This window comes from Neopsephotus bourkii, unplaced genomic scaffold (genome assembly GCF_033783945.1).
Source record: "Neopsephotus bourkii isolate Nb327-2 ecotype Australia unplaced genomic scaffold, CSIRO-AGI_Nbou_v1 NB_1768, whole genome shotgun sequence".
Taxonomy (NCBI): Eukaryota; Metazoa; Chordata; class Aves; order Psittaciformes; family Psittacidae; genus Neopsephotus; species Neopsephotus bourkii.
Window position 1 is genome coordinate 1 of NW_026902242.1, and position 24,380 is coordinate 24,380.

At 49.1% G+C, this 24,380-nt stretch overlaps 1 protein-coding gene and 2 long non-coding RNA genes across 3 annotated transcripts; 1 reads left to right on the top strand and 2 right to left on the bottom strand.

Moving 5' to 3' along the window:
* The first annotated feature begins 217 nt into the window (after positions 1 to 217).
* Positions 218 to 1,891, top strand: LOC133226150 (uncharacterized). The gene is made up of 3 exons (XR_009729420.1): positions 218 to 371; positions 743 to 853; positions 1,054 to 1,891. It is a non-coding gene; the product is annotated as an uncharacterized LOC133226150 (long non-coding RNA).
* Positions 1,892 to 2,340: 449 nt separating this feature from the next.
* Positions 2,341 to 4,442, bottom strand: LOC133226166 (serine/threonine-protein phosphatase with EF-hands 2-like). Its single transcript, XM_061379367.1, has 3 exons — positions 4,114 to 4,442; positions 3,463 to 3,550; positions 2,341 to 2,863 (listed from the first exon to the last, which is right to left on the bottom strand). The coding sequence occupies exons 1-3, from the start codon at positions 4,207 to 4,209 to the stop codon at positions 2,685 to 2,687; spliced, it is 363 nt and encodes a 120-aa protein (XP_061235351.1). The 5' UTR covers positions 4,210 to 4,442; the 3' UTR covers positions 2,341 to 2,684.
* Positions 4,443 to 5,811: 1,369 nt separating this feature from the next.
* On the bottom strand, positions 5,812 to 22,724 carry LOC133226131 (uncharacterized). The gene is made up of 3 exons (XR_009729414.1): positions 22,610 to 22,724; positions 6,123 to 6,270; positions 5,812 to 5,835 (listed from the first exon to the last, which is right to left on the bottom strand). It is a non-coding gene; the product is annotated as an uncharacterized LOC133226131 (long non-coding RNA).
* Between the last annotated feature and the right edge of the window lie 1,656 nt (positions 22,725 to 24,380).

Here is a 24,380-nt window from a genome sequence, read left to right on the forward strand (position 1 = left end):
CAAATGCTGTTATTTAAGTAACAGCAGAGGTCTCAGGGAAGGCCTCCAATGCACAGCATGTCATACTGCTGTGGGAAGTACACCCTCAGTACTTGGAAGCTGTGGGACTGCCCCAAAGTCACAGAGGAACAGATTAAAGAGAGTAAATCTGATGAGAGACAGCTGGTGGCAGGACAAAAAGACGTGCTTGGGTTAGTGGGGAAAAATGGGTGAAGTCATCTCTAATGAACCTGAAAGACTTCTTTTGGTAGGTGTTAATAAAGCAGGAGATCCAAAGGAAAAGCGGTTATGCCATCCAAGCAGACGAAGAGCAACTTCGTGTACAGTTAGATACAATTCAGTGTGAACTGAACGCACCTACGCAGTTCAAGGTGAGTAGTTAATAGCACTTTGCTAACAATTTTGATTTTTCCTCACAGAAGAATGCAAGTTTTCCAAACCATGCATGTAGAGCTGTTGTGGAAAGCTTTCAGAAGAGAAGTCTAGCAGTATTGCTGCATTGTAGCATCATGCTCTTTGTTGCATCACTGATAGGTATTTAAGCATTTTTGAGTTCAGAGAAATATTGAAGTGGCTTGCCTTTTGCATGTCTTTTCCTCTCCCTCCCCCCTCCCCAAAAAAGAAGTTTAAAATGGAATGAGCAGCAGTGCTTCCAACCCTGGTGCCTCAAGGAGTGGTACATGCTAGAGCTCTGACAGCTGTGAATGAGTTGGATTTGGTTTAAGCCTGTCTCTCTTCCCAGGGCAGACTGAATGAGCTCATGTCCCAAATCAGGATGCAAAACCACTTTGGAGCTGTGTGGGCTGAAGAGCGCTATTATGTAGATGCAGACCTCTTAAGGGAAATCAAACAAGTAGGTATTACTGGGGAGAATCCAGGGATGCTCTGTTAACTTCATAACTTAAGCCAGCTACACAGGAACTTGGGATATCTGTCTAAGAAATTATACCAGGCTTTTCAATCAGCCAAGGCCACAGTACCTTTGAGAAATACTACCTTAAATATGTTAAGTTGGACTATGCTCATGCTGATTTTTAAACTATCTATCTGCAGCATCTGAAGCAGCAGCAAGAAGGTCTGAGTCACCTAATAAGCATCATAAAGGACGACTTGGAGGACATCAAACTTATAGAACAGGAACTGAATGAGAGTATTCCCAGAGGAGTCTTCAGTTGATGCAGTGGATGCTGCTGGGCTTACACAGAAGGTGTTACTCAAGTTCATGGTTTACCTTGCAAGGCTAAAAAAAAAAACATTAAAAAAATAAACCACATACATACTTTCTAAAAACAGTGGTATTTTGGCTGTTATCTTTAGAATTAGCAAAGCCTCTCCTAAGCTTTTGAACTTAACCTTTGGAAGGTTTATATTTTGTAAAGCTGTATATGCTTCAGTAAAAGAAGGACAACTGAATCTGTTCAGATACTGTTTTACTATAAAACTATGTACTGTTGTACATGTTTCCTTTTTTTATCTTTTTTTTTTTTTTCCTTTTTTTACAACAGCATTGTCCTAGAAATGCAGTACTGATGGAATTGTTCCAACTGTGACTTGGTCTGAAGAAAGCTTAGCTCACTTCCATGTGTTTGTCGAAACAATTAGGTCACATCCTTATGTAAACAGCTAATTTAAATTATTACAGATCCGTATGTTGCTGTACGTACATCGATCTCTGCAATACCAGTAGCTTACTGGGGCAAGCTGCTGGAAGTTGATGTTTCCCATTTCTGTCCTTCCTTTGGACTGCAAGAAGGTTATGTTTTCATCACTTGCCCTATGTGAATTATACAAAGCTTTGCTGCCCCTTAAATAACAACAGTATCTCTAGATGTTATCTTCTGCCTTTTTTTAATTGCTGGAGTGTAATAAATTCAGTCTGACTTTGTAATAATTTGTGAATGGTGTTGGATCTTGCTCAGCACCATCAGCAAACCAGTGAACCTACTGGCAGCTCCAGGTTAATGCGTTCTCTCTCCTCCAAGCACTGCAGGTAACGGGTATCAAACCCAAGGTCTCAGAGCTGCTTGGCAGCCTCTGTCCCAACTAAAATACAAGGTCATAGTCCATAGTACTCCAGAGCAGGGGCTACTACAAGTATGGGAGAGACAGCTTCCCCACCCAAGTTGCCTTTTTTTCCTTATTACAAAAGTCACAGAATAACTGAAACAAAAATACATTATTCTCTTTAGTAGGAGACTGTTATGATAGAGACAGAATAATTTTGTTCATTAGCCACAAAAAAAAAAAAAACAAAATAGGCCAGAACCAGCAATGTAGAAAAAAAATGTTTATTAAATGGGAAGTTATGCTCTAGCAGTTGCTACCAGCTTAAAACATTACCTACGAGAAACTACACAACACTGGAAGTAGACCTGTAACATTTCATCACATATGTTGACAAGATAAGCTAAGTTTCACCTTCCCTTTGAGCAGGAAGCTCTACTTGAAACAGCTCCTTAAAAATGGCCAGATTTGAAGTACAGCTTATCTATTTTACCCATTCCCTTTCCAGAATGGATCACTGCTGTTGGCTATAGCAGTGGCTGTTTTCAACCAAAAAGTGCTCCAGGTATCTGCCTTGCCTTTCTCCACATTTGCAGGCACGCTCTGTGGTTAGGTGGGGGGCAGTCCTGGCTTCATGGGTAGTCAAGGCATTGAAGGTGGCAACCCACACCAGGTTCTCACTACTGTGACTGTTTGACAAGGCGGAAGGCTTCTAGGAACTCATTGAAGTCAATGTTTCCATCTTTATTGAAATCAATGCTGCGAACTAAGTCGTTGATGCCATCATCTGTGAGTTCAATGTTCATGTGGGAGCTGAACAGCTTCCACGTTTGGTGGAATTCCTCAAATGAGATGAGGCCTGTGGAGAGGAAAGGAAGACCACAGCCACCTCAGCACAAGGTCACCACAGGCACTGCTGCAAGCAGGGACCCCTGCTCAGGCTTGAACTCTCACCCCACCCCTGCTGCCTGAGTACCCTTAAAAGAAGGAAGGAAATCACTCATCATCTACATTTCACATGCTGCAACTATATTTCCTATCATGGAGAATACTGACTAAAACACAAAGCAGTAAAAAGATATAATGCAGTTTGGGAGAACAAAAGAAACCAAAGACTTGTATTTTCTCTTGCCCAAAGTAATTTGGTGGAGATGACTGCTTGAAAACAGGTAACACTCCAGATCCTAAGTATGCTGCATTACTGTCAGTGCTCTCATTACAGTTTTTGTTCTGCTGAAGTTCAGAACAAAAAAGTTAATTCTCTACCTGGACTGCACAGAGCCCTTCAAAATGCATCAAGTTAGTGGAATCACACAGTGATATTTCAGAAGTTCCTGGGGGAGGAGAAAGACCCAAGCCTTAAACCACTGAATAAAAATGCCTTTGTACATACTAAAGGGGCCCAAAAGTAGAACAGAATACAATGCAGTGACCAGCACCCCTTGCAGACCTGCTTACCTGAATGATCTCTGTCGATGATCCTGAATATAGTCTCCAGGTTGGATCTGTTTCGATAAATGACTTCCAGCAAGCTCGTCTGGATGTGCTGAAAGACAACAAACTCATGCTTCTGCCCTTCTGACAGCTGCCTGCTTTCTTTGAGCAGTTGCTGCTACCTTCACATAAATGAAAACATATACTGCTCTCAAGAGTTTGCCAGCAGTGCACTTAGCATCGTGTGCCTTATGAAACAGGTTGGTGATGACTGGATCCTCTGTGCAACTCTGCATTGTAGCAACTTACTGCTTCCAAACACAGCTTTTCTAGGCTAACAGAGAAGACAGTGATTTGAATTATGCATTTTAACCATTGCAGAGTTGGTTTTGCTGGGTGTAATTAGAGAAACTGTGACTCAGAGAATGGAATATAGTTTTCCCACTCAAAAGCCTGCATCCAAAACTACCTCTAGATTTTGATCACACATACATCATCTATTTCTGGAATGGACTCAATGTTTCTGGACTGATTCAGTTCACGCAAGCTCTTCCATCAACTTCAGTATGATATTGAATTACGCAAGAACTATCAATTCCCCTGTAGAACCTTTCTTGGTTCCACATGCTGAAGGGATCTGGTGACCTGCGTCGATGGAAGGGGGCGAGGCCTTACCTCTTGGCTCGGCCGCTCCATGGCCAAGTCGTCCAGCCAGGACTTGTATTCCAGCATGCCATCTGCTGTGCTGCGCACCAGCTGTGGCCTCAGCATTCGCCAGGGCAATCCCAAGTGCAAGACTGACTCCACTGCTGTTGCCCAGTTGCTCAGCGTGATCCTTCCTGTAAGGAAAAGATCTCCAAGAATCAGACATCTGGAAGCACATAAGGGCAAAATAAAAGGCCTACAGCAGTACTCATACACAGTCTGCCATGCTGCTGACAGCTACAGCATTATTTCTCCATGGCACACTTCAGCTCTTTGGTGCAGGCAAAATCCCTACATGGCTGTAAAAGCACCAGTCACAAGTGCGTTGCTGCTCCTCCCTGCTTCAGTGAGCTTTGGATCATTGCAGGAAGTCTGAGCCATGAGTCTGCAATCATCTGAACAACAGGAAGACACTAACTTGGGATATTTCGTTATAAATTTGTGGCCTACAGCCAGGGTCACCCTGCAGATTGTGGCCTACACAGCTGCGCTAGTTTATCTGCTTTGGGTTTTTTACTACAATGCAAACCCCTATGGATCAAGGCAAGACCAGCTCACGGGGTCATTGCTTGTGAGAAGCAGAGCCTTGCTTGCTCATCTGATGTTAACTACTTGGTGACTGCAGGCATAAAGACCTTGGACAACCTCAAGCATCTGAGAAGTGACTTGATTTCAATGTTCATTTAAGAGCAAATTCTTGGCTCTGGAGAATTCCCATTAAATACAATAGGGATTTGAGGCCAGAGTGAGAAAACTGGATCTGCCTGACCCTGGGAGTTATTGCAGTGTGCAGCTCTGGCCAGGAGACCCCAATGGTCTCCTTCTCCTCAAACCATGGTACAGAGCAGGTTGCTCACCTCCTCACGCATTTTCTTCACAGTCTCTCCTTTCTGAAACAAGAAGCAGAAGCACAGGCTATTACTATCAAGACTTCCACCTTCCAAATAACCCTTCTAAACACACATCTCTCTAATAGGTGGCAACACAAAGCCAAGCATTTGGGCACTTCTGTGATGCCTGACCCTCCATTCCCATGGGATGGTCAGCTGAAGCAATTGTGGCCCTGATCCCTGTGACTTCAGGTTTCTGATCTAGTATCCAAAGAGAGATCTAATGTCTTTATGTCCAGATATAAAGCAAGTAAACCTGTGAATCCTTCCAGGGCTGGACAAGCTGATGGAAAAAATAAGGCACAAGCATATAGGGGAAAGGTTCTCATGCTGAAAACCTCTTCCATTATAAACCTGCCCTTTCAATACACCAAACCCCTCAATCTTGGATAGCCAGGACTTTCCAAACTACTGTGGAAAGCACCACGTGGAGCTATTCTGCCCAACTAAATGCAGAGACAAGTGCTGCAGAACTTCAATGGGCCTGCATGACATTTTTAGTCTTAATGAAGCTCTTTAAATAAAATTCCAGGCAAAATTATCATAAACACCTACTTATGACCCCAGGGAAGCAGTTGGGAATGGCACTAGGTTAGGTTTGGGTTGGGTTATTTTAGGAGGATAGTCTTTGATTCCTCTGTGGGTCTGTCATCATTAAGCTCATGCACACAAAACACTTAAGGGCATCACAGGGAAGACATGACCGGCATCTATGATACCACACGTAGAAAAAGGTGCAGACAACAGAATGAAATCCACATGCAAAAGCCATGCTTACCTTTCCAATGATGCTGCCAACTTCCTAAAGAAAAGGAAAAACCAAACACAAAGGCATCAACATCATAAACCACAAAGACAATCCAGCCCAACCCCATAATGAAGCAAAGAACTGAGGCACCTTGTACCCAGCAGGACAGGGGAAGGGGCCAAGAATGCCCCATCCCTGGCAGTGTTCAAGGCCAGGTCGGATGGGGCTTGGAGCAACCTGCTCTAGTGGAAGGTCCCTTCCAACCCAAACCAGGCTGGGATTCTACGATTAGGAGCCACGAGCACCATGTGGGAGAGGGAGCTGTGAGGAAACCCCCTTACCTTGCCATGCATCAGCAGCCGGATGGTGAGGGTGACATTCAGGCCGCCTTCGGAGACCTTGGACTCCATTTCCTACTGGGAACAGGAGCTGTGCAGTAGCTGGGAGGGCTCCCTGATGCAGGAGGAGGCAGCACCACGGCTCTATCACCTGGGGATGGGAAAGCAAGATGTTTCCTATCAACACAGGATGGATGTGGGATGGACCATGCAGAACATGGGAATGCAGCGGCTGGAGGAGCTGCAGGGAGATGCCATGGACTGGGCACCCTACTGGGTGCAGAACTTGGGCTTTAGGAGACCCAGAGCACCTATCGCACCATCTCAAGTGTGAACAGGCACTCAGAAGACCAAAAGCCACCTGGAAATATCTATCTGACCTCAGGAAGAATAGGTTGCTACACACATGCATTTGCACCCCGACTGCTGAGCATCGTAATTGAGCACTGCATCTCAGGGCCACACCATTTTCAGCCATTCCTGCCCTGCACATATCTAACAAAACCTCTGTTCATGTCCATTTCCCTCTCTTTCTCTTTCCTCCTCTGCCCTCTAGAGGGAAAAACTCCACTGGTGCTTTGAAATCAGGGCTGGAAAATCACAGGAACAGCAACAGATCCTTCCTTCTTCTTTCCCTACACTTCCTTAGTAGTATCTCTGCACAAGGAACCACCACATGGGATGTCTCTGCAGCATGGAGAGGCTGATCTCGTCCCAAAGGAAGGTGCCAGCATCCTTCTATGTGCAATGCAAAGATGTATGCAGCAATGTTAGTTACTCCCTCATGTTATTTAATGCCTCAGTATATATCAGATGGGGATTTCTGAACCTGGTCACAAGTATCTGGCATTTTCCTTCCCTCAGATGGGAACTCAGGTGATCAAAAAGCCAGTTCTCAAGCATTCCTTTGATGCAAAGAGGCAGCTGAGATGACTAAACATGCACCAATCATGGATGGGAGATGGCTTTGATGTAAGAAGTCTTTCAAGAGGTTATTATGAGACCCAAAATGGATCAAACCCTGCATGATTAGTTGGGTTTGGGCTAAGGTTCACCTTTCATTGTACTCTGTGATAATGCCTTGTAATACAATAGAATTACTGATCATGAAACTAGTCTGGTATGTGTTCTCAGCATGGCCATCACCTCTATCCTTTGGGAGACATGGAATGGGAATTGTTAACAATTACATCTCTTTTTCCCACTGGGCCAACAGGAGCCCAGCTCACTTGTTCTTGCAAACACCAATCTTGAGGCCACTGGATGTTACAAGTGGAACAAGAAAGGTAAGAAATGAAATGTATTGGAGGTGTCAAGTCAAAAGGCGCTGTTAAGAGTAGGGAAAAGGAGGAGGAAAGTGACAACACTGGGGATCAGAGGAACAGCAATGGGGTGAGAAGTGATGGGACAAGGTGTGAGATCAGGAAGCTCCTCTTTCAAGACACCCTGTTGCAGGTGAATGGTAAAGGAAAAGGAGTAATTGTGTTGGGCCACCCCAGGCTGATTCCTGTGCATGGGAAGCAACACAGAACAAGCTGATGTATGGAGAAGGTCACTATCGCTACTGCTCCTGATGTGCCTGGAGACAACTGCCTGCCCCAAAGAGGTGCCCATGCCGCACAGGGAGGAAAACCATCCCCAGGGATGCCCCAGGAACAACCTGATCTTGATGCAGGGAAAGAGATGAAGCCATGACACCACCCATGCACCCCAATACAGAGTGCAGCTCCCATCCCCACCCGATGAGCATCTTCTGACAGCACAGCCAGAGGAAGGCAAGAGCCTGTTCACAGCTGATGGCCACAGCCAGTGGCTTGCAGATGCAGCATTCAGAAAGCCATCCTGCCCCACACACCATCCCAAGAGCTTGCTTTTGCAAGCAGCTACAGTCCAGGGTGCCAGCCCCATAGCTGTGATGGACTTTGCCATTGGGGTGATGGACTCCAAAGCTCAGCAGGATGCTCTAAACCCAGGCACATCACTGCAGTCCCAGTGAGGTGGGTCACGACTTGCCTGCAGAGGACCAATTGTGGTGGCAGCGCTCATGGAGTACATCTCTTGCCATCATCCCTCTTACCACCCCTTTGCTCCACATCCCTCACAGGAGGGACCCTGCATCAGGCCGTTATGTAAATGTTTCCGATTGATTGGAAAAGTGGGTCATGTGTTAGCTCCAAATGCTCCTGGCTCTGAGATTTATCAGCGTTATTAAATTAAGCACGCTTCATGCTCCGCTGAGCACCAAAGCGACACTGGCCTTTTCTTACTCGCACTAACGAAAGGTAAGTCTTTTATAGGGGGGCTCCGAAGCTCAATGGAAAGGATGGGAACAATAAAGCCATTTACCCTGGGTGCAAGCCTCCCCTCGCAGCCCTCATTCTTCACAGACAAAGGGCTGGGGAAAAATGATCCCCCCCAAACAGCATTTTAAGCATTTCAGAGCGTTTGCTGCCTGCAGAGACCCCATCTCAGACCCTTCCTTTTCACCGCTGTGTTCTGCCTAGCTCGCAGCAGCTCTGAAATGGCTTGCTTGTCCATCTACGTGAAAGCCCTGAGGACACCATTACATCCAGTCGGGTGGACAGAGTAGATCCAGAGCTCAACTCCAACACAGTGCAAAGCAGGTGCAGTCCCGCAGAGAGCAAAGAGGCAGCATTAGAAGTGTCAAATTCAGCCCCAAAATCCTATCACTCCAGTCCCTGATGAAGAGTCCCTCTCCAGCATCCTTGTAGCCCCCTTCAGACACTGGAAGCTGCCCTGAGGTCTCCATGCAGCTTCTCTTCTCCAGGCTGAACGGCCGCAGTGTTCTCAGCCTGTCTCCATACAGGAGCTGCTCCAGCCCCTGAGCACCCTTGTGGCCCCCTCTGGACTTGCTCCAACAGCTCCATGTCCTGCTTATGTTGAGGACATAAGCCAACCCCAAGCTCTGCCAAGCATCATGCCTGGGCAACCACAGGAGAATACCGGAGGCAGCATCTTCCCATCCCAGGGAGCAGCCAAATGTCTTTGCACCACAGCAAGGGCGCTCTGCATGATCTGTCCCAAGCAAGCCAGACAATGCCTGTCCAAACCATGATCCTGCAGCAGAATAAACAGGCCTTTTGTATGTAGCTGCCTTTTTAGTAGAGTGCTCAGAGGAGGCATGGTAACTGCCCAGCGCAATCCATTTCTGCCTTCTCCCATTGGTTTTGAAATGAAATATATGGAACTCTTGGAAATTCTGGACTGTTCATCAGGGACTGTAGCGATAGGACAAGGGGTGATGGGTTCAAACTGAAACAGGGGAAGGTCAGGCTGGAAATAAGGCAGAAGCTCTTCCCTGTGAGGGTGCTGAGGCGCTGGCACAGGGTGCCCAGAGAAGCTGTGGCTGCCCCATCCCTGGCAGTGTTCAAGGGCAGGTTGGACACAGGGGCTTGGAGCAACCTGCTCTAGTGGAAGGTGTCCCTGCCTGTGGCAGGGATTGGAACTGGATGAGCTTTATGGTGCCTTCAACACAAACTAGGCTGTGATCCTATACATTTCCTTAATGTACCAGGAATTCCCTATGTCTGAAAAGCAGCTCAGGCACCAGTGACGGAGGAGAAGAAAGAAAATCAAAGCTCAAATAGCAGAAAGATTCCTCATCCCCACACATAAACACATGCAAACATACTCTGATTGTTCTCATTTCCAAATGTGAGCTGAAGCCATTGCTTTCCAACCTGGTTTAGAATAGGAGCTGGAAAAGCAGATGCTGGGATCCCCATGGCTCCCTCCGTATGGGCTGGTGTCCCTGCAGGAGCTTGCTGAAGCTAAGTCCTCCTCTCTTCCTCCTCCTATGCATCCATGTGAACTCCACAGGCACATTAGCCATGCATGAGCAAGTCCTGCAGTGCAGCTCCAGCAAATGCTGTCTGCACCTCCTCTACAGACACCCAGATAGCATCATCAAATGGCATGGGTTGGAAAGGACCTTAAAGCCCATCCAGGTCCCATGGGCCGCAACACCTTCCACTAGAGCAGGTTGCTCCAAGCCCCCTCCAACCTGGCCTTGAACAGTGCCAGAAGACACACAAGGTAGGGTTTATATGATGCAGGCTGATAAACTCCATCACCTCAGAGCCTGTTGGACAAGAGCCTTCACCAATGTATGCTGGTGAAAAGGGTCTGTATGGGGATGCTGTGCCCTGAGACCCCACCCTGGAGCATCTTGTGGTTGCTCATTGGCAATGCCACCCTGAGACACAACCCCAGCATGCTCCTCAGGCTCTTTGTTGTTTAGAAGCCCCACCAGCAGAAAGATGACCACAAAACACCAGTGTCCTTCACCACACCACAATATGCTATGAAATGGCCCAGATTTCTAATGTGGATAGCAAACTTTCACATTAGGGATTAACATTTTGGACAGCAATTCCACCACTCGAGACATTTTCCACTGCAAGCAGATTCAAGCACCTCTTGACCTCTCAACACCACCTTCACAAACCTCAGACCAGCATTTGGAAACCCTTGGGAAATGAAAGATGTGCTAAACGCAGGGAAGCCTGGGAAGAAGCTGCTTTTCTGCCCTTTCTCGCTTGCTTTAATAGGAAGTGCTGTTTGGCCACCTGTGTGAGCAAGAGCTTCCTCCCCACTCATCTCCCAGGGCCTTGATCCTACCATTAAGACCTAATCCGGTGATTTCCAGCATCGCATCGAGTGGCTGGGAAGCTTCATGCTGCAGCCAGCCCGGGATTATGACAGCAAAGCAGCCTAGCCAGGTCAGGATGGGGGTAGAAGGAGCAAAGATGCTATGGCAGAACACAAGAGTCAGGCATTCCCTTGCAAGCCCAGGCTCCAAATGGCAATGCAGCAGAAGATGAAGCTATAAGAGGACAGTAGCATCATTTACATGAGTGACACCAAATGCCATTTGCAATGAAGCTGCATTTCCAACTGCTGACATTGTCTATAGGCACTTGGGCTGATCTCTCCTCCTCTTACTCTCCAGCTTCAGTGGTAATGATAACCCTAACCAGAATAAGCCCAAAAAGCCACCCTGTGCCACCCCCCATCCCTGCTCCTCATCTGCCCTCAATCCTTCACTGGAGACAAATGTCCCTGCTCTTGCTGCATCCCTGGATGCTTCATCCTTGGTCATCTGCTCCCTCTCTGGGTGAGATGCCTCCATTTATAGCCGAGGATGTACCCTGTTGGCTGTGATGAGTAATTAGAACCTGCCTTCCCCTCCTTGCTTGTGTGTACTTCCAGTCTCCTTCAACTCTATGCCAATTACCACTGTGGAAATACAAATATGCCTTCCTCTGCTCCCTCCCCTCAGTGCCAGGCCCACCATAGGGCATCACCTCTCCTGCTACCTCGTTTGCTACCTCCATGCCTCAGGTGGACTTCTCCCACCAACCTCTTTGCAGGCTGCAGCCCTTCTCCATTTCCTAAGCAATCATTTCCTACCACCCTTCCAATCAGGATGGCTTTCATCCCGGATCCTTTGCCCTCGAGCTTTTCCAGGGAGAAATCTTGGCTCTAGATACTGGTATTAGCTAGAGTATCTGGTGCAACCCATAGCTCCTGCCACACTGCTGTGGGCTTAGCTACATCCCAGCCAAACATCCCAACCTCCCATCTGTATTTTTCCATTGGGGTTTCATGTGTTTCAGAGGGATTTCTGGACTGATGGATAAACCAAGAGGAATAGAAACCACCAGCTCAGGAAAGTCTCTACAACACAGTTAGCACAAACCACTGGCTCCAGGGAACACAGGGAGGGATGCCCAGTGAGAGTCCCTGCTCAGAACAAGAACAACTGCTTTTGTGACAGTGATGCTGTTGTCATGATCTTCTGTGTGAAGGCTCATGAACAAAGCTACAGCTTTTCCCTACCAATCTCCTCAGGATGAAGGCCTGGAACATCACTTCATTGCACACAACAGGACAGCAGAATGATAGCACCTACCTCTTGTCCTGATACATCTGTAGGAGGCAAAACTTGGAGCCTTACATTAATTACCAGGTCTAGAGGAAATTTAGGTAGCCAGACCTGAGATATGCATCCTCAGGGATCTATAGGATGCAGAATTCCCATTCATTCACATTAACCACTGCTGTGTCGTAAGCAGGGACTGGAGACACAACAAGGAGGGAAATGAGATGGAGCAGGAGCAGGCTGGTAGAAAACCCAGGCTGGGCTTATTTCAGGGCTCTCTGATTGCAGGACCCTGAGCAAAAATCAGTCACTGAACCTCTTAAACCACCACCGTGACCAGCTGAGATCACCCTGCTTAGAATAACATTGAATTGGTTTGATTTTGTGGTGAATTCAAGCTGCTTTCCGAAGGCTGAGGTGAGCTGGTGAGTGGGAACAACAGACTTGAATTCAGCCGCTTCCAATGCACCCTGTTGGTGACTTTTGGAACCATTTCCCAATAAACACGTCAGCGACTGTCAAAATGCTTGAGCACCTCAGGAATGTCACCCCATGAGGTGATGAGAGCCAACACTCTTCGCACTGCAGTTGGAACCATTATGACTCAGTGACCAAGAGCATCCTCAAGATGTCTGTGAGCCTGGGTGGACTCAAGGCCCTGTGTGCTGAGGAAACAGCACTTCCTGCAATGAGGAATGCCACCCTGATCTCCTCTGGTCTGCCAATAGATCAAAGAACAGATTAAAACCCATCTATCGCAAGTCTTATATGAAAGGCTGGCTGTCTTTCCATGCTCAAGCCAATGTCTTGGAGAGGCTGGGACCAGCAAGGACCAAGCCTTGGCTGGGTCTCTGCTCAGTCTGGATGTGCCCTGACCATGTGAGGAAGGCAGAGCCAGCAGTTCTGCATTGCACAGCCAGCCTGGACCCTGCCGCAGGGCTCAGCACTGCAGAGCTGGGCAGATTCTGCCGCAGCATCCGAGAGACTGGGAAGACAATCCCAAAGCTCCCATTAATTAGCTGGAATGTCCCCGCCTTGCACCAGAGAGACCAGGAATGTGACTGCTGGAATGCCACGCTCCATATCTGCACCCGTAGGCATGCAAGGGGACATAGGAAACACGCCAGCAGTGCTGCAGAGGGTGGCTGGACCAAGCCGCTGGAGGATGGAGGCACTCATGTGATGGGAAGGGCACTGGGATAACTCATCCAGCATTTCTGTAAGCATTCCCTGGGATAAGCCTTCACAGAGGAGGGAAATGCCCTAACTGGTAGCAGAGGGGTGGCAGCAACAAGGCTGTTCAATGTGGCATTGTCCTGAAAGAGCCAGGGAAGACTGGGGCAGATGAAACCATCTGAAGATGTTCTAACTAGCCCCCTCTCCCAAACACTTATCAGTAGCATTCCTGTTAAACTTCCAGGTGACAACCCAGGGAGTAGAAGGTTTTTGGAGAGCAGAGCAAGAAGCCAGAGTGAGCTTGCCAAAGAGGAGGAAATAAGATGCAGTTCAGCAAGGCAAAGTACCGAGCTTCGCTGCGTGCAATGATGTGCACAGAAACAGAGGAAGAGCTCTTGAGTGAACTGCAGGGAAGAAGATCCAGGTCAGGCACTGGAAAAGAGCTTCCCCACAGCCATGTGCTGTTGGTGACAGTGTCCTTGTGCCAGTGGTGGTTGTTTAAACCTTACAGACATTGGTGTATTTACACCACAAATTTCCAATTGTGGTGTAAAGCTCACCTTTGTTGGACACCTGCACTTAACACTGAACGATGCCCCGGGGCAGTCATATTTTAGGATGCACCCAATTTAGCCTTTCTCCCCCCAGCCAGAGGCTAAGGAATGGGAGTCAGGAGATGACACCTTGCACAGGAGATGCCTTCACAGATGCCCCAAAGGATGCTCTGCCCTCAGCTCCAAAGGACCTCTGTCTTCCCCAAAGGATAGCAGCATTGGAAACACACCCTTCTGGAAACCAAAGGGGAGACAATAAGATAGAAGTCCCCTATGTGCCACTTTTTACATGCCCTTTGTCAGGGGAAGGCCAAAGAATACCCAAAATGATGATGCCTGTGGCTATACAATGCTCACATAAAGGAGAATAGACCACAGGGAGCTGTGTGGCCCTCAGAGGACAAGCAGGTTGTCCTCCAGCAGCCTTGAAATGAGAGGGCTCCAGGCACACTCATGTCATCCTCTGAACTGGGGGGCATCCTGGGGAGCTGGGACCAGGGATGCTTCCTTTGCATCCTGCAAAACAGATAAAGATCCAACCAGGAGCATGTCCCTGTAGGTCCCAGCAGCGGGCACTCCGCAGCCCCCCCATCATTCACCTCCTCCAGAGCTTGCCCTGGTTTTAATCCCACTGCCAGCATCATCCAAATAATTTCTACCAGTTTTCAATCTACTGATCTGAGAACAGTCCACAAATCCTTTCATCCAGACAGAGAAGCAACCGACTGCCTCATCTCATCCCATCTCCGTCCCTTTCTCTTTAATCCCTGGAAACAGCAATGAGGCTCACAGTGCAGGGGCTGCCTTAGAGGGGTCTGTCCAGGCGCTGGTGGACCAACCTGGAGCACACAGGGGCAAACAGGGGGTGCCAGGTTAAGACAGCCAAGGAGCCTGTTATTTCAGCCATGCTCAGTCTCTATTGATGCTTTGGTTTGGTTTTTAATTCAATGGGAACCCAATGTCATGCTGTGCAAGATGGAAGATGCAGGGCTGGGGCTACTCTCATGAATGCCACCATATCTCAAAGCATCAGGGGCAGGTACCAACCTTTCCTGATGCAGGGATAGGGAATTCATCCCATTTCAAAACCCGCCGCATGCTGGGGACATAATGCACAGCATCATCCTGTTGGTCCCCTCGTGGGGACCAAGCGAGGCTGATGGAGAGCCAGGAACAGCTTGGGCCTGTAAATCCCAGCTCCTCCATGCTCTGTTTCTCTGCTTGTGCCATTTCTCCAGAAGCCTGATCACCCTGATACTCTTTGGGAATGGGAGATTGATGAGAGACATGGGGAGACCCTTGGGGTCTCTCCCTGCCCTTGGAGAGGCAACCTGGCATCACTCGCTCAGGACCGAGCGCATCAGTCGGGATGCGGCATTAAACCCCATCCTTCCTTTCCAAGCATCCACTTGCATGGGGCTGGGGAAGGTGGGGGTGAATCCGTATGTGAGGTGGCCACCACAAGGCTGGACACCGTCCCCAGCCACAAGCACTGTCTGGTGGCCATGCCAGAGGTGCAGGGTCCCCATCCTGTGCCCAGCAGTGGCGGCTCTCTCTGGGTATGGCTGGTAAGGAGGAGGAGGATGGACAGGGGCCTTCGGCGGCTGGATCGCCGGCACGCCATGCTCAGACCCTGACAGCAGGCTCCAAAACTGTCACTCCCGATCTGTTTTCACTTCAGCTAAACCTCAACCCCGATTAGAATCAAGGAGAGCCTCCTTCTCCTTTCTCCCTAGGTCTTCCGTAACCTTGGGTCTAAACACTGAGCACAACGCACTGGGTGAGGGTGAATCTGCTCCACTGGGGCTGATAGGGAAGGGGGCAACATCACCCCTGTCCCCAAAACTCTTCCTGGTAGTCCTGGATGGGACTTGGAGCAACCTGCTCTAGTGGAAGGTGTCCTTGCCTGTGGCAGGGAGTTGGAACTGGATGAGCTTTAATGTCCCTTCCAACCAAAACAAGGCTGGGATCCTATGTGCCTGTGTGCGCAATCACTGCACTAGGATGGATGCATTCAGCATGAGTGCTGGTGAGCTGCAAAAAGCTCTTCACACACTGGGGACACATTTAAATGCACCTTCTATTCCATCTAGCCAAAAAGCAGCTGCAGAGGCCTGGCAAACTCAAACCACGCAGGCTGCCACTTACCCTTGCACTGCAAGAACATGGGACTGGATGGCAGAGGTTCCATCCTACGTATGGGGCTCCCTTTTGGCGCTGGAAAAGCATGCTCTGCTTCTCCAAATGCAGACACTAGGCTGCAGATGGGAGCCAGGGCTGCAAGCACCCTGCCCTAGTGGGGTTGGGTTTGTCCCTGTGCTCCAGGCATGAGCCCCGACTTCCATAGGGAGCCAAGCTGGATGGCTTGGTGCCTGCTCCACAACAAACACCCATTTTTCCCAACTTGGAATCAAATATAATAAATAATAATAAAAATGATGGAATAAATAAGCATCACCTGAGAAAAATCAGTGGTGGGACCACCAAACCAGGGAGGGTAAAAGCATCTCTGGTAGATACCCACAAGAGCTGCATGGTGGCGAGCATCTCTCCGCGCAGGCACCCATGTCTCCTCTTCTCCCACCTCAAATAGGTGCTGGCCGCCACGGACATGGTTTGCTCCATCCCATCCTGAGCGCATCCCAATTTCTGATCCTATGCACTAAAACCCCACAGCTTCTTCAATGTTTTGAAGACATTAAAATAGCGTTGAAACCACTTAAAGAGCTGGTTTGGGGTGGGTTTTTTTCCTCTTGATCCATAGCCTTTTTTTTTTCCCCCACCATGAAATGATGGGTTTAATTCATAAAGAGATGCCATCTCCATTCAACCAGCTTAAAAGAACAGTTATTTCTCAGGAAGATAGAATTTCTTCTGCATCTGAGAAGATTAAATATGTTTATAGGAATTAATCCATAAAAGAGGGGAGAAAGCTGAGATTCAGAGTATCAGGAATATGACAGAATTGGTTTGGAATTCTCTATTAAAAGCCAACTGAGGGTTGGGTTTCTGTAGCAAAATGCAGGTTAGCATCTGCCTTTGCATCTGTCAAAGCAAAGGTCAATCATTTTATGGCAACTTAAACACATCACCCTCAATCCACCGTTTCTGCTTTATTTGGGTGACTTCCGACTCATAAACTGAGGCTTTCTAATCTGGTTCACATTAAAATGACCTTATCTCAGAAAATTCCCGTTCCAAGAAAAATACATTTGAGAACATTTTCCCTTTTTAAGAAGCGGATGATATCTGGGGGGTGAATTTAACAGCGTTTAAGTCTTTTATAACCTTTGCAACTCAGATTCCACTTTCCTACCTAGAAAACAATGGGGTAACCAAAGGAAATGCAATGGGAACGTGACGATGTCAGAGGGAATTTTGCTACCCTGAGTAAAATGGGTATCAGAAGGCAAACTGAAAACAAAGCCACAGAATCAAAGGGATTCCTCTTTCCCGATCTCATTTTCCCAGCACAAGGAAATGAAAAATCATGGAAATCAGACCAGAAAGGTACAAATGAAATCAAAGAGAAGGTGATGAATACCTACGATGGTTTAGTATCAATTGCTTTAAGGCAATTCCCACCCAAACACTGTCCAAAGCTCGCTCTGTAAACCATACGCATTAGGAATGGCTGAAGGTTCTGGTTAGCGCAGAGCTGGACGCTTCCCGATCTAGGGATACAACCTTCGGCATTAGAAAGGCAAAATCCAATTGGATCAAATTAAACCAAATGCCAAACCAGTGTACAACGTTGCCAAAATATATCTCCTAGGAGAGACTTGAGGAGCAGCCGTTGACTCGCACACGTACCTCTTCCTCCCCTAATTCCACTTCCTTCAACACAGACTTAGATTACCTCTGTAACAGACTCACTTAAGACAGCTCTTTAGCATTCCAAGCTCTTCTAACCCACACTGAAGCCCCAGACCCGACTTATTCAACGATTCCTCCCCACTTCCCATTGCTAGAAGAAGTTGCCCGCGGTAGGTGGTCTTCCACCAACACAATCTTCTTACCTTTCTCCAAAGAGCTGCTTTAGTGCTGATGGGGGTTCCACACAGATGGCCGGGCTTTCCACGTTTGGAAAGGATGAGAAACGCAATGGATGGAAGGGGGGGGGGGTGGGGGGGGGGAAGGAAAAAAGAATTGCAGTGATTTGTTTTTGTTCTTTCTGCAGAGGGCTCTGAACCTCATTGGCCCTGGGAGATCCACCACGTGGCATGGGATGAAGGGCACGTGACCTATTTTCTCCCAAATCCCTGGGTTTTGCTGGCAAAGGGAGACGCGCCCCCACTGCTCATGTCCTTGTCATTCCAGTGGGCTTGGGTTTCTTTTTGGTTCGTTTTTAAAGGCCACTGAGCAAATGGGGTTGCCCCCAGGCGATGAGGGCGAACCAGCCAATGCTTTTCCAAGGGAAGGAGAAAGAAGCTGGGATCTGAGATGAGCCCATGTGCAGGGGGGAGATGAAGGGATGCTGACAGAGCCTGCACACCCACTCCAGTGATGGAGCATCCAGGAGGGAAAGGAGGGCGACAGCAATGCACATTTGGCTGCTGGGCTTAAATCCGACAGCAGCAGCAGCAAGGACCGGGCTGAAGCCCTGATTCCTGACCCTTGGAGGAAACGGGATGTGTTACAACTGCTCTATCACTGCAAAATAGAGATCAGCTTGTGCCCCTGTGTTGCTCCTGATACCATCCTCTCCTGCCCTCTTAGTTAATGCGTGGTGGTTGCATTAACCAAGTGCCCTGCTTTGGAGGCTGCAACAGCAGAAGGATCAAGTGCATGGCTATGCAAGGCTCGAAGGGTGTTTCAAAGCGTTATTCCCTCACCAAATCTGAACCACAGCACAGTTCTGGGGGTGTTCTGCCCTATCTTGGTGGAGATAAGCAAGCCAAGATAAGGCCCTGTGGCAAGATAAGCCACAGCTCCCAGTGTCTCTCTGACTGGTGATGAGGGTTCCTCCTTGTCCCAGCTCTGTATTTCCCAATGGCTCTGAGACACCAGATCCCAAGCAGACACAGTCCCCAGGCGAAGCAGCTCATGGCCTGCCCTTGGTAACTGCAGGTACCAGTCCATCACCGTCAGAACACTCAGCCTGGGGAACAGAGAAGTTATCTTTGGAGCCTAAGACATCCTCTTGTTTTTCCCATCACAGCTCAAGCCTATAGGTTGCACCAGTCAGAAGTGGAAAAGCTGTCTCCAGCCATCCTATCACTGAAGGGCTTGAGCCATTCTTACCTAAAGGTAACACCTAAGGCTCCTTGAAGAACCAGCTGAGCTTGGGCTTTGGTGAAAAAGAACAGCTCTGGCCTCCTTCATGTCTTCTTGGAATCACTGAATCACCGAATCATCATAGAATCATTGAATTACAGCATTGTAGAAAGGTCTGGGTTGGAAGGGACCTTAAAGCTCATTTAGTTGCAACCCCCCCGCCATGGGCAGGAGCACCTTGCACTACAGCAGGTTGCTTCAAGCCATATCCCAACCCAGCCCTGCTGGTTCTTCCCTGTGGCTGTTCCCCTGTACACAGCTCTGCTCAGGGATGGGAAGCATCAGGAGCTCAGTCCCTATTCCCTCAGTCCCAAGCCTTTCTCAAGGCCAGACCATATCACCACACTGTTATTAAAGACAGAAGAAGAGACTTAAAATACCCCAAACATCATAGAGAAGTGCAAGGTTTCACTTGAAACCCTCTCTGTATGGGAGGTTTGCACTTCTCCAGCCACCACCCAAGCCAGTGGGGCATTTCATCCCAACAAAGTACAAACTGAGGGAGGAGAAACTTCCCATGCTCAAACCCAAGCTACGGACACAGCCAAAAGCACTCAGCTCACTGCTTTCCCCTCCCACGTTAGGCAATGGCCAAAGGGAGAGAAGAATCCCCCCACCTTCCGTCCCCATAGCTCGCCGCCTTCCCCAGTGCTGCCCAGCTAAATCTGGCTCCCCAGTAATCTTCTGCATAATTATATAATAGAGAGGCAGGTGGAGGAATGATTTTAGGCAGAAAGCAAGCTGGATTAAAAGATCAGAAGCAGCAATACTGAGATTAAAATGGTTTGTTATTTTCAGCTGCGGGAAATCTGTGGCTAAAGCCACAGAAGATGGGGAGGGAAGGTGCAGCATCTTCCTTTGTGCCCCAAAACCAAGCTCTCTATGAGTTGTAGGTTTCCAACCTGTGCTCAGGTTTGGTTTCCCAACACATTTTAGCTAAAGACTTAAAAACAACGTGGAGATGCTTCAAGATACATTTTGCCCTGTGAGCAGAGTCCAAATTAAACCCCATCAATGCATTGCTGCTTGTTAAGACATCCTTGACTCAATGAGTCAGCGTGTGGCTGGGCACATCATTACCTATGAGAAACATGTCTCCAGGCACATAGCATGGAATCACGGAATCAGCCAGGTTGGAAAAGACCTTTAAGATCATCCCCAGCACTGCCAAGGCCACCACTGACCCATGGCACTGAGGCCTCGTCTACATGGGGTGTGAAGGGACGGTGACTCCAGCCCTGCCCTGTTCAGCCTGTTCCAATGCCTGAGCACCCTCTGGGGAAGGAATTGCTCCTCAGCTCCATCTAAACCTCCGCTGGTGCAGCTTGGGGCCGTTTCCTCTTGTCCCATCCCTTGTTCCTTGGGAGCAGAGCCCAGTCCCTCCTGGCTCCATCCTCCTTTACCAGTACCAACACCCGAGCATGTGCCTCCCCACAGCCCCAAGCTGATGGCAGGGAGATGCTTACCGAAGAGGCAGCCACGGCTGGGAGAAGCCCATCAGACAGCAGGGCAGCTCTCTGCAGGCACCTATATGGTGTCCCCCTGGCCCCCAGCAAGGTCGGTGGCCTGGGGTGCCATGCTCTGACTGATCACTCTGGAAAGGCGTGAAGGGGAGGGCAGGGATAGGACAGTGGGAAAGGGAGCAGACACTGGGGGCCAAGCTCATCACCCACATCCCGGATCGATGCTGCTGCTCATTCACCTTCACGTTCCCATTAAGCAGAAGGGTCAAGCTGGGAAATCATTTGCCACTAGTAGGCACATCCCCATCACCCCCCCCACCCCCCAGACTTGTGTTGCAATCACAGAGGCACAGAATCAACCAGGTTGGAATGGACCTTCAAGATCATCAAGTCCAACCTAATGGATTTAACCTAGTGCTGCCAAGGCTACTGTTAACCCATGTCAAAGCCTCTTCCCCTAGGAGAGTAGTGCCTCCTCCATGGACACTTCCCACCAGAGCACCTTGCTAACTCCAAACCTTCTCAGGCTACCCCTCATTACTCATGGCATTGCCTGGAAGCGAGATGGAGCAGCAGTTTCCCAGTGCCAAGTGGTCCCCAAAGTCCTCTTCCAGGACTATTGTATAGGAAATCTATGGGGTTCCTCACACCCATAGATTTCCAATACAATAGTCATAGTACTACATGCATGGGATGAACTCTGCCTTCAAAGGATGAAATCCCATTGTGCAAAACCCAGCCTTGAAGAGGACTTAGCATTTAGAACCAACACACCACCTTGCTTTGCTTTGAGAAAGAAGCTGCTGGCTTGCACAGACCCCAGGCTGCTGTCCTACATATGGATATGGGAACAGTGCTGGGAGAAGGGCTGGGATGTTGGACTGGAGCATGGGAAGGCAGAAAACTGAAGACACGTTCCTGGTGGGGATGTTGTAATGTTTATCAAAGTGATGATTCAATAACCACTTATTGCAGGAAAGCATCTTCACTAAGAGAAGAGAACACAACTGTTAGATTGGGGTCATACGCACTTGTAGGGGGACAGTTTGGGGACACGGTCTCAGGCTGGACACTCGGCTCCCCCAGCAAGGACATGTCCTGGCTTTCCTGGGCTTCACAATAGGGATCCCATCCCCAAGACCTGCTGCACTCAGGGAGATGCAGCAGGGACGAGACAGGGCCCTCTAGGGATGTGCTCCTAAGCACATCCTTCCTTCAGCTCATGGCTACAAAGCCACTCTCCACCCCCCAAAACAACACTTTAGAGGTGGACATATCTCTCAGAAGCTGCCCATAGCACATAGGAGCTGCAGACAGTGGCCTTAGATGATGCATGCTCAAGACCAGGCATAACCAGTACTCATCACACACCACCACTGACCACAGACAAGCCTCCAAGCAGGTTGTGGGGCAAGTTCTACTCCTGCTGCACTGTACTCAGTTACCTGAAGCCTCCATCCCCTTACCCAAAAGGCATCATGTTGTTGAAGGGACAGGCTGTTGCTCTGGTCGGGCTCTCCCAGGATTTTATGTGAGGAAAACAGGGATTAGCGACACTTGGAAAAGGAAAGAGAAAGAAGAGAGGTGGATTTGTCTGTGACTGAAACATTGCTGCTTTATGGTGCTGTCTTCTCACTCGGAGATGGGCCTCCTCTTCTTCAGTAATGGAAAATGCTGCCCCGCTGTCCATTTGTGATAGTCAATGCCTGGGACAACACAATGGCCCCAGGCCAAAGCAGATCTATTTTAGTAACAAAAGCAAGAATGGCTGATGGAAACGACCCCGTCTGTGCACTTCCCAACTGAGCTGCTTGGCTTGGTTTTAATGGACCCTTATTGCATGCAGAAAGCAGGTGGCCAAGTGCAATGAGGGCAGTGGCAGCAATAGGAGACCTGCATGGATGCAGAGGCCCCAGCCTCTCCTTGAATCCCTGTGAGCAGCATTGCAGGGAGCAAAACCCCCTTCCATACAGAGCCAGGTCCCTGCAGTGCAGCAGTTCCTCTCTCTGCAGAGCCCAACCACATCCTCGCTGTGGTTTATAGCCCAAGGGAGAGCACAGTGCAGAAGACATCCCCCCCAAACCAGGATGTGGGAAGCAATTGAGCTCACCTTACCTTACCCTGCAGGCTGGCCTGGAGCTCCAGAGTGATTCCTCAGAGGATACAGCTGCACCAGAAAAGGGCATTGCTGAGCACGGGATGGAAATGGGTGGTCCACAGCAGAAGCCTGCAGAGCAGGATGGGGTAGAGGTTAGGCACAGGGAGGGGGAAAGACACCCAATGAATGCTTATCACCCAGGAGAAGGGAATTTCAGAGGGAAAGGGAACATAGCTTCAGTTGGAAGGGACAAAAGGATGGGGAGCACCACATTCAGGTTGTTACAGGGCAGGCAGCAAAGCCCTGTGTATGCTTTTCTCTGCATGCAGAGCAGGTTGGGCAGGTCCTACCCCAGCATCCCTGAACAAGGGAAGCCATCCAAAGAGCTGGGTTGTGAAGGGTCATAGAATCACAGAATGGTTTGGGTTGGAAAGGACCTTAAGATCATCCAGTTCCAACCCCCTGCCACAGGCAGGGACACCTTCCACTAGAGCAGGTTGCTCCAAGCCCCTGTGTCCAACCTGGCCTTGAACACTGCTAGGGATGGGGCAGCCACAGCTTCTCTGGGCACCCTGTGCCAGCGCCTCAGCACCCTCACAGGGAAGAGCTTCTGCCTAAGAGCTCATCTCAGTCTCCCCTGTTCTGGCAGGTTAAAGCCATTCCCCTTGTCCTGTCCCTACAGGCCCTTGTCCAAAGCCCCTCTCCAGGTTTCCTGCAGCCCCTTTAGGCACTGGAGCTGCTCTAAGGTCTCCCCTTAAGGAGCCTTCTCTTCTCCAGGCTGAACCAGCCCAGATCTCTCAGCCTTTCACCCAGAAATCACACAATGGGAATAATCTCACACATTCCAGTGGCATTGGGCGCCAGGTTATTTGAATTGCTCTCTTTTTGCTGCTGCTCCCTGTAAGTTAACTGGGGCATGCATTACCCATCAATAACATCCATTGAGCAGCCTGAGCCATTAATAAGCCAAGTGCCAGAGGGCACAAAAGCCTCTCCATAACCAAAATACCTGGGTGAGCTGCGGGCCCCACTCACTGCTTGGATGTGCTGGGGCAGGCTGTGTGTGCTAAGGGGCAATCTTTCTCTTCCCAATGACTCATCAAGAGCCAGACTCATCCCCAGGGACCTGGGCACCAGGAGATGACACTGCCATGGGAAGGAGCCCATCTGCAGGAGGGGAGCCCATGGAACCCCCTGAGGTCAGGCTTCAGTCCCGCCTGCTGCTCACAGCAGCGTCAGCACTAAGATCAGAGTAGGATGCTGAGGGCTGCATCCCTCTGGAGTTTGAAAGCCTCCAAGGATGGAGACTACACAGCCTCTCCCAGCAACCAACTGTCCTCAGAATTAATGCTTTTTTCCTTATAACACCCTATATGTCTCTCTGAAGGGAAGCCATGTCCCCCAAAGGAGTGACTGCATCCCCAGCTGGTGCCACCTACAAGGACAGGTCTCAAGATGGATCCCGAGGAACTCCACTACACAAGCAAAATAAATGTTGAATCCCACTGTCCCAATCATAACAGAAAGAGAGCGAACAAAACCAAGCCCCAAACGAGCCAAAAAAGATGGGAAACCCAAACTGCATCTCACGTTTGGAGGAGCAGAGGGAGCAGTTTGGGAACCAGTGCAGGCAGCAGGGAAGGACCTGGAAGTTCTCAGCACCCTAGGATGCCCAGCCAGCCCCCCACCACCTTAAAACCAGCAAGAGCATCCTCCCAGCACTGCTGTTGGGACTGAATCCCAGGCAACAGAGAAGCACAAGGGCAAAACAGCCCCAAGCAAAGGAAT

Bases quoted from the DNA above. Each gene is read 5' to 3' on its own strand.
- LOC133226166 (XM_061379367.1), bottom strand. From the start codon at position 4,209: ATGCTGAGGCCACAGCTGGTGCGCAGCACAGCAGATGGCATGCTGGAA. The intron at 3,551-4,113 runs GTAAGGCCTCGC...GTTGTCTTTCAG, and splicing joins TGGAGCGGCCGAGCCAAGAG to CACATCCAGACGAGCTTGCT. The intron at 2,864-3,462 runs GTAAGCAGGTCT...TCCTCTCCACAG, and splicing joins CATCGACAGAGATCATTCAG to GCCTCATCTCATTTGAGGAA.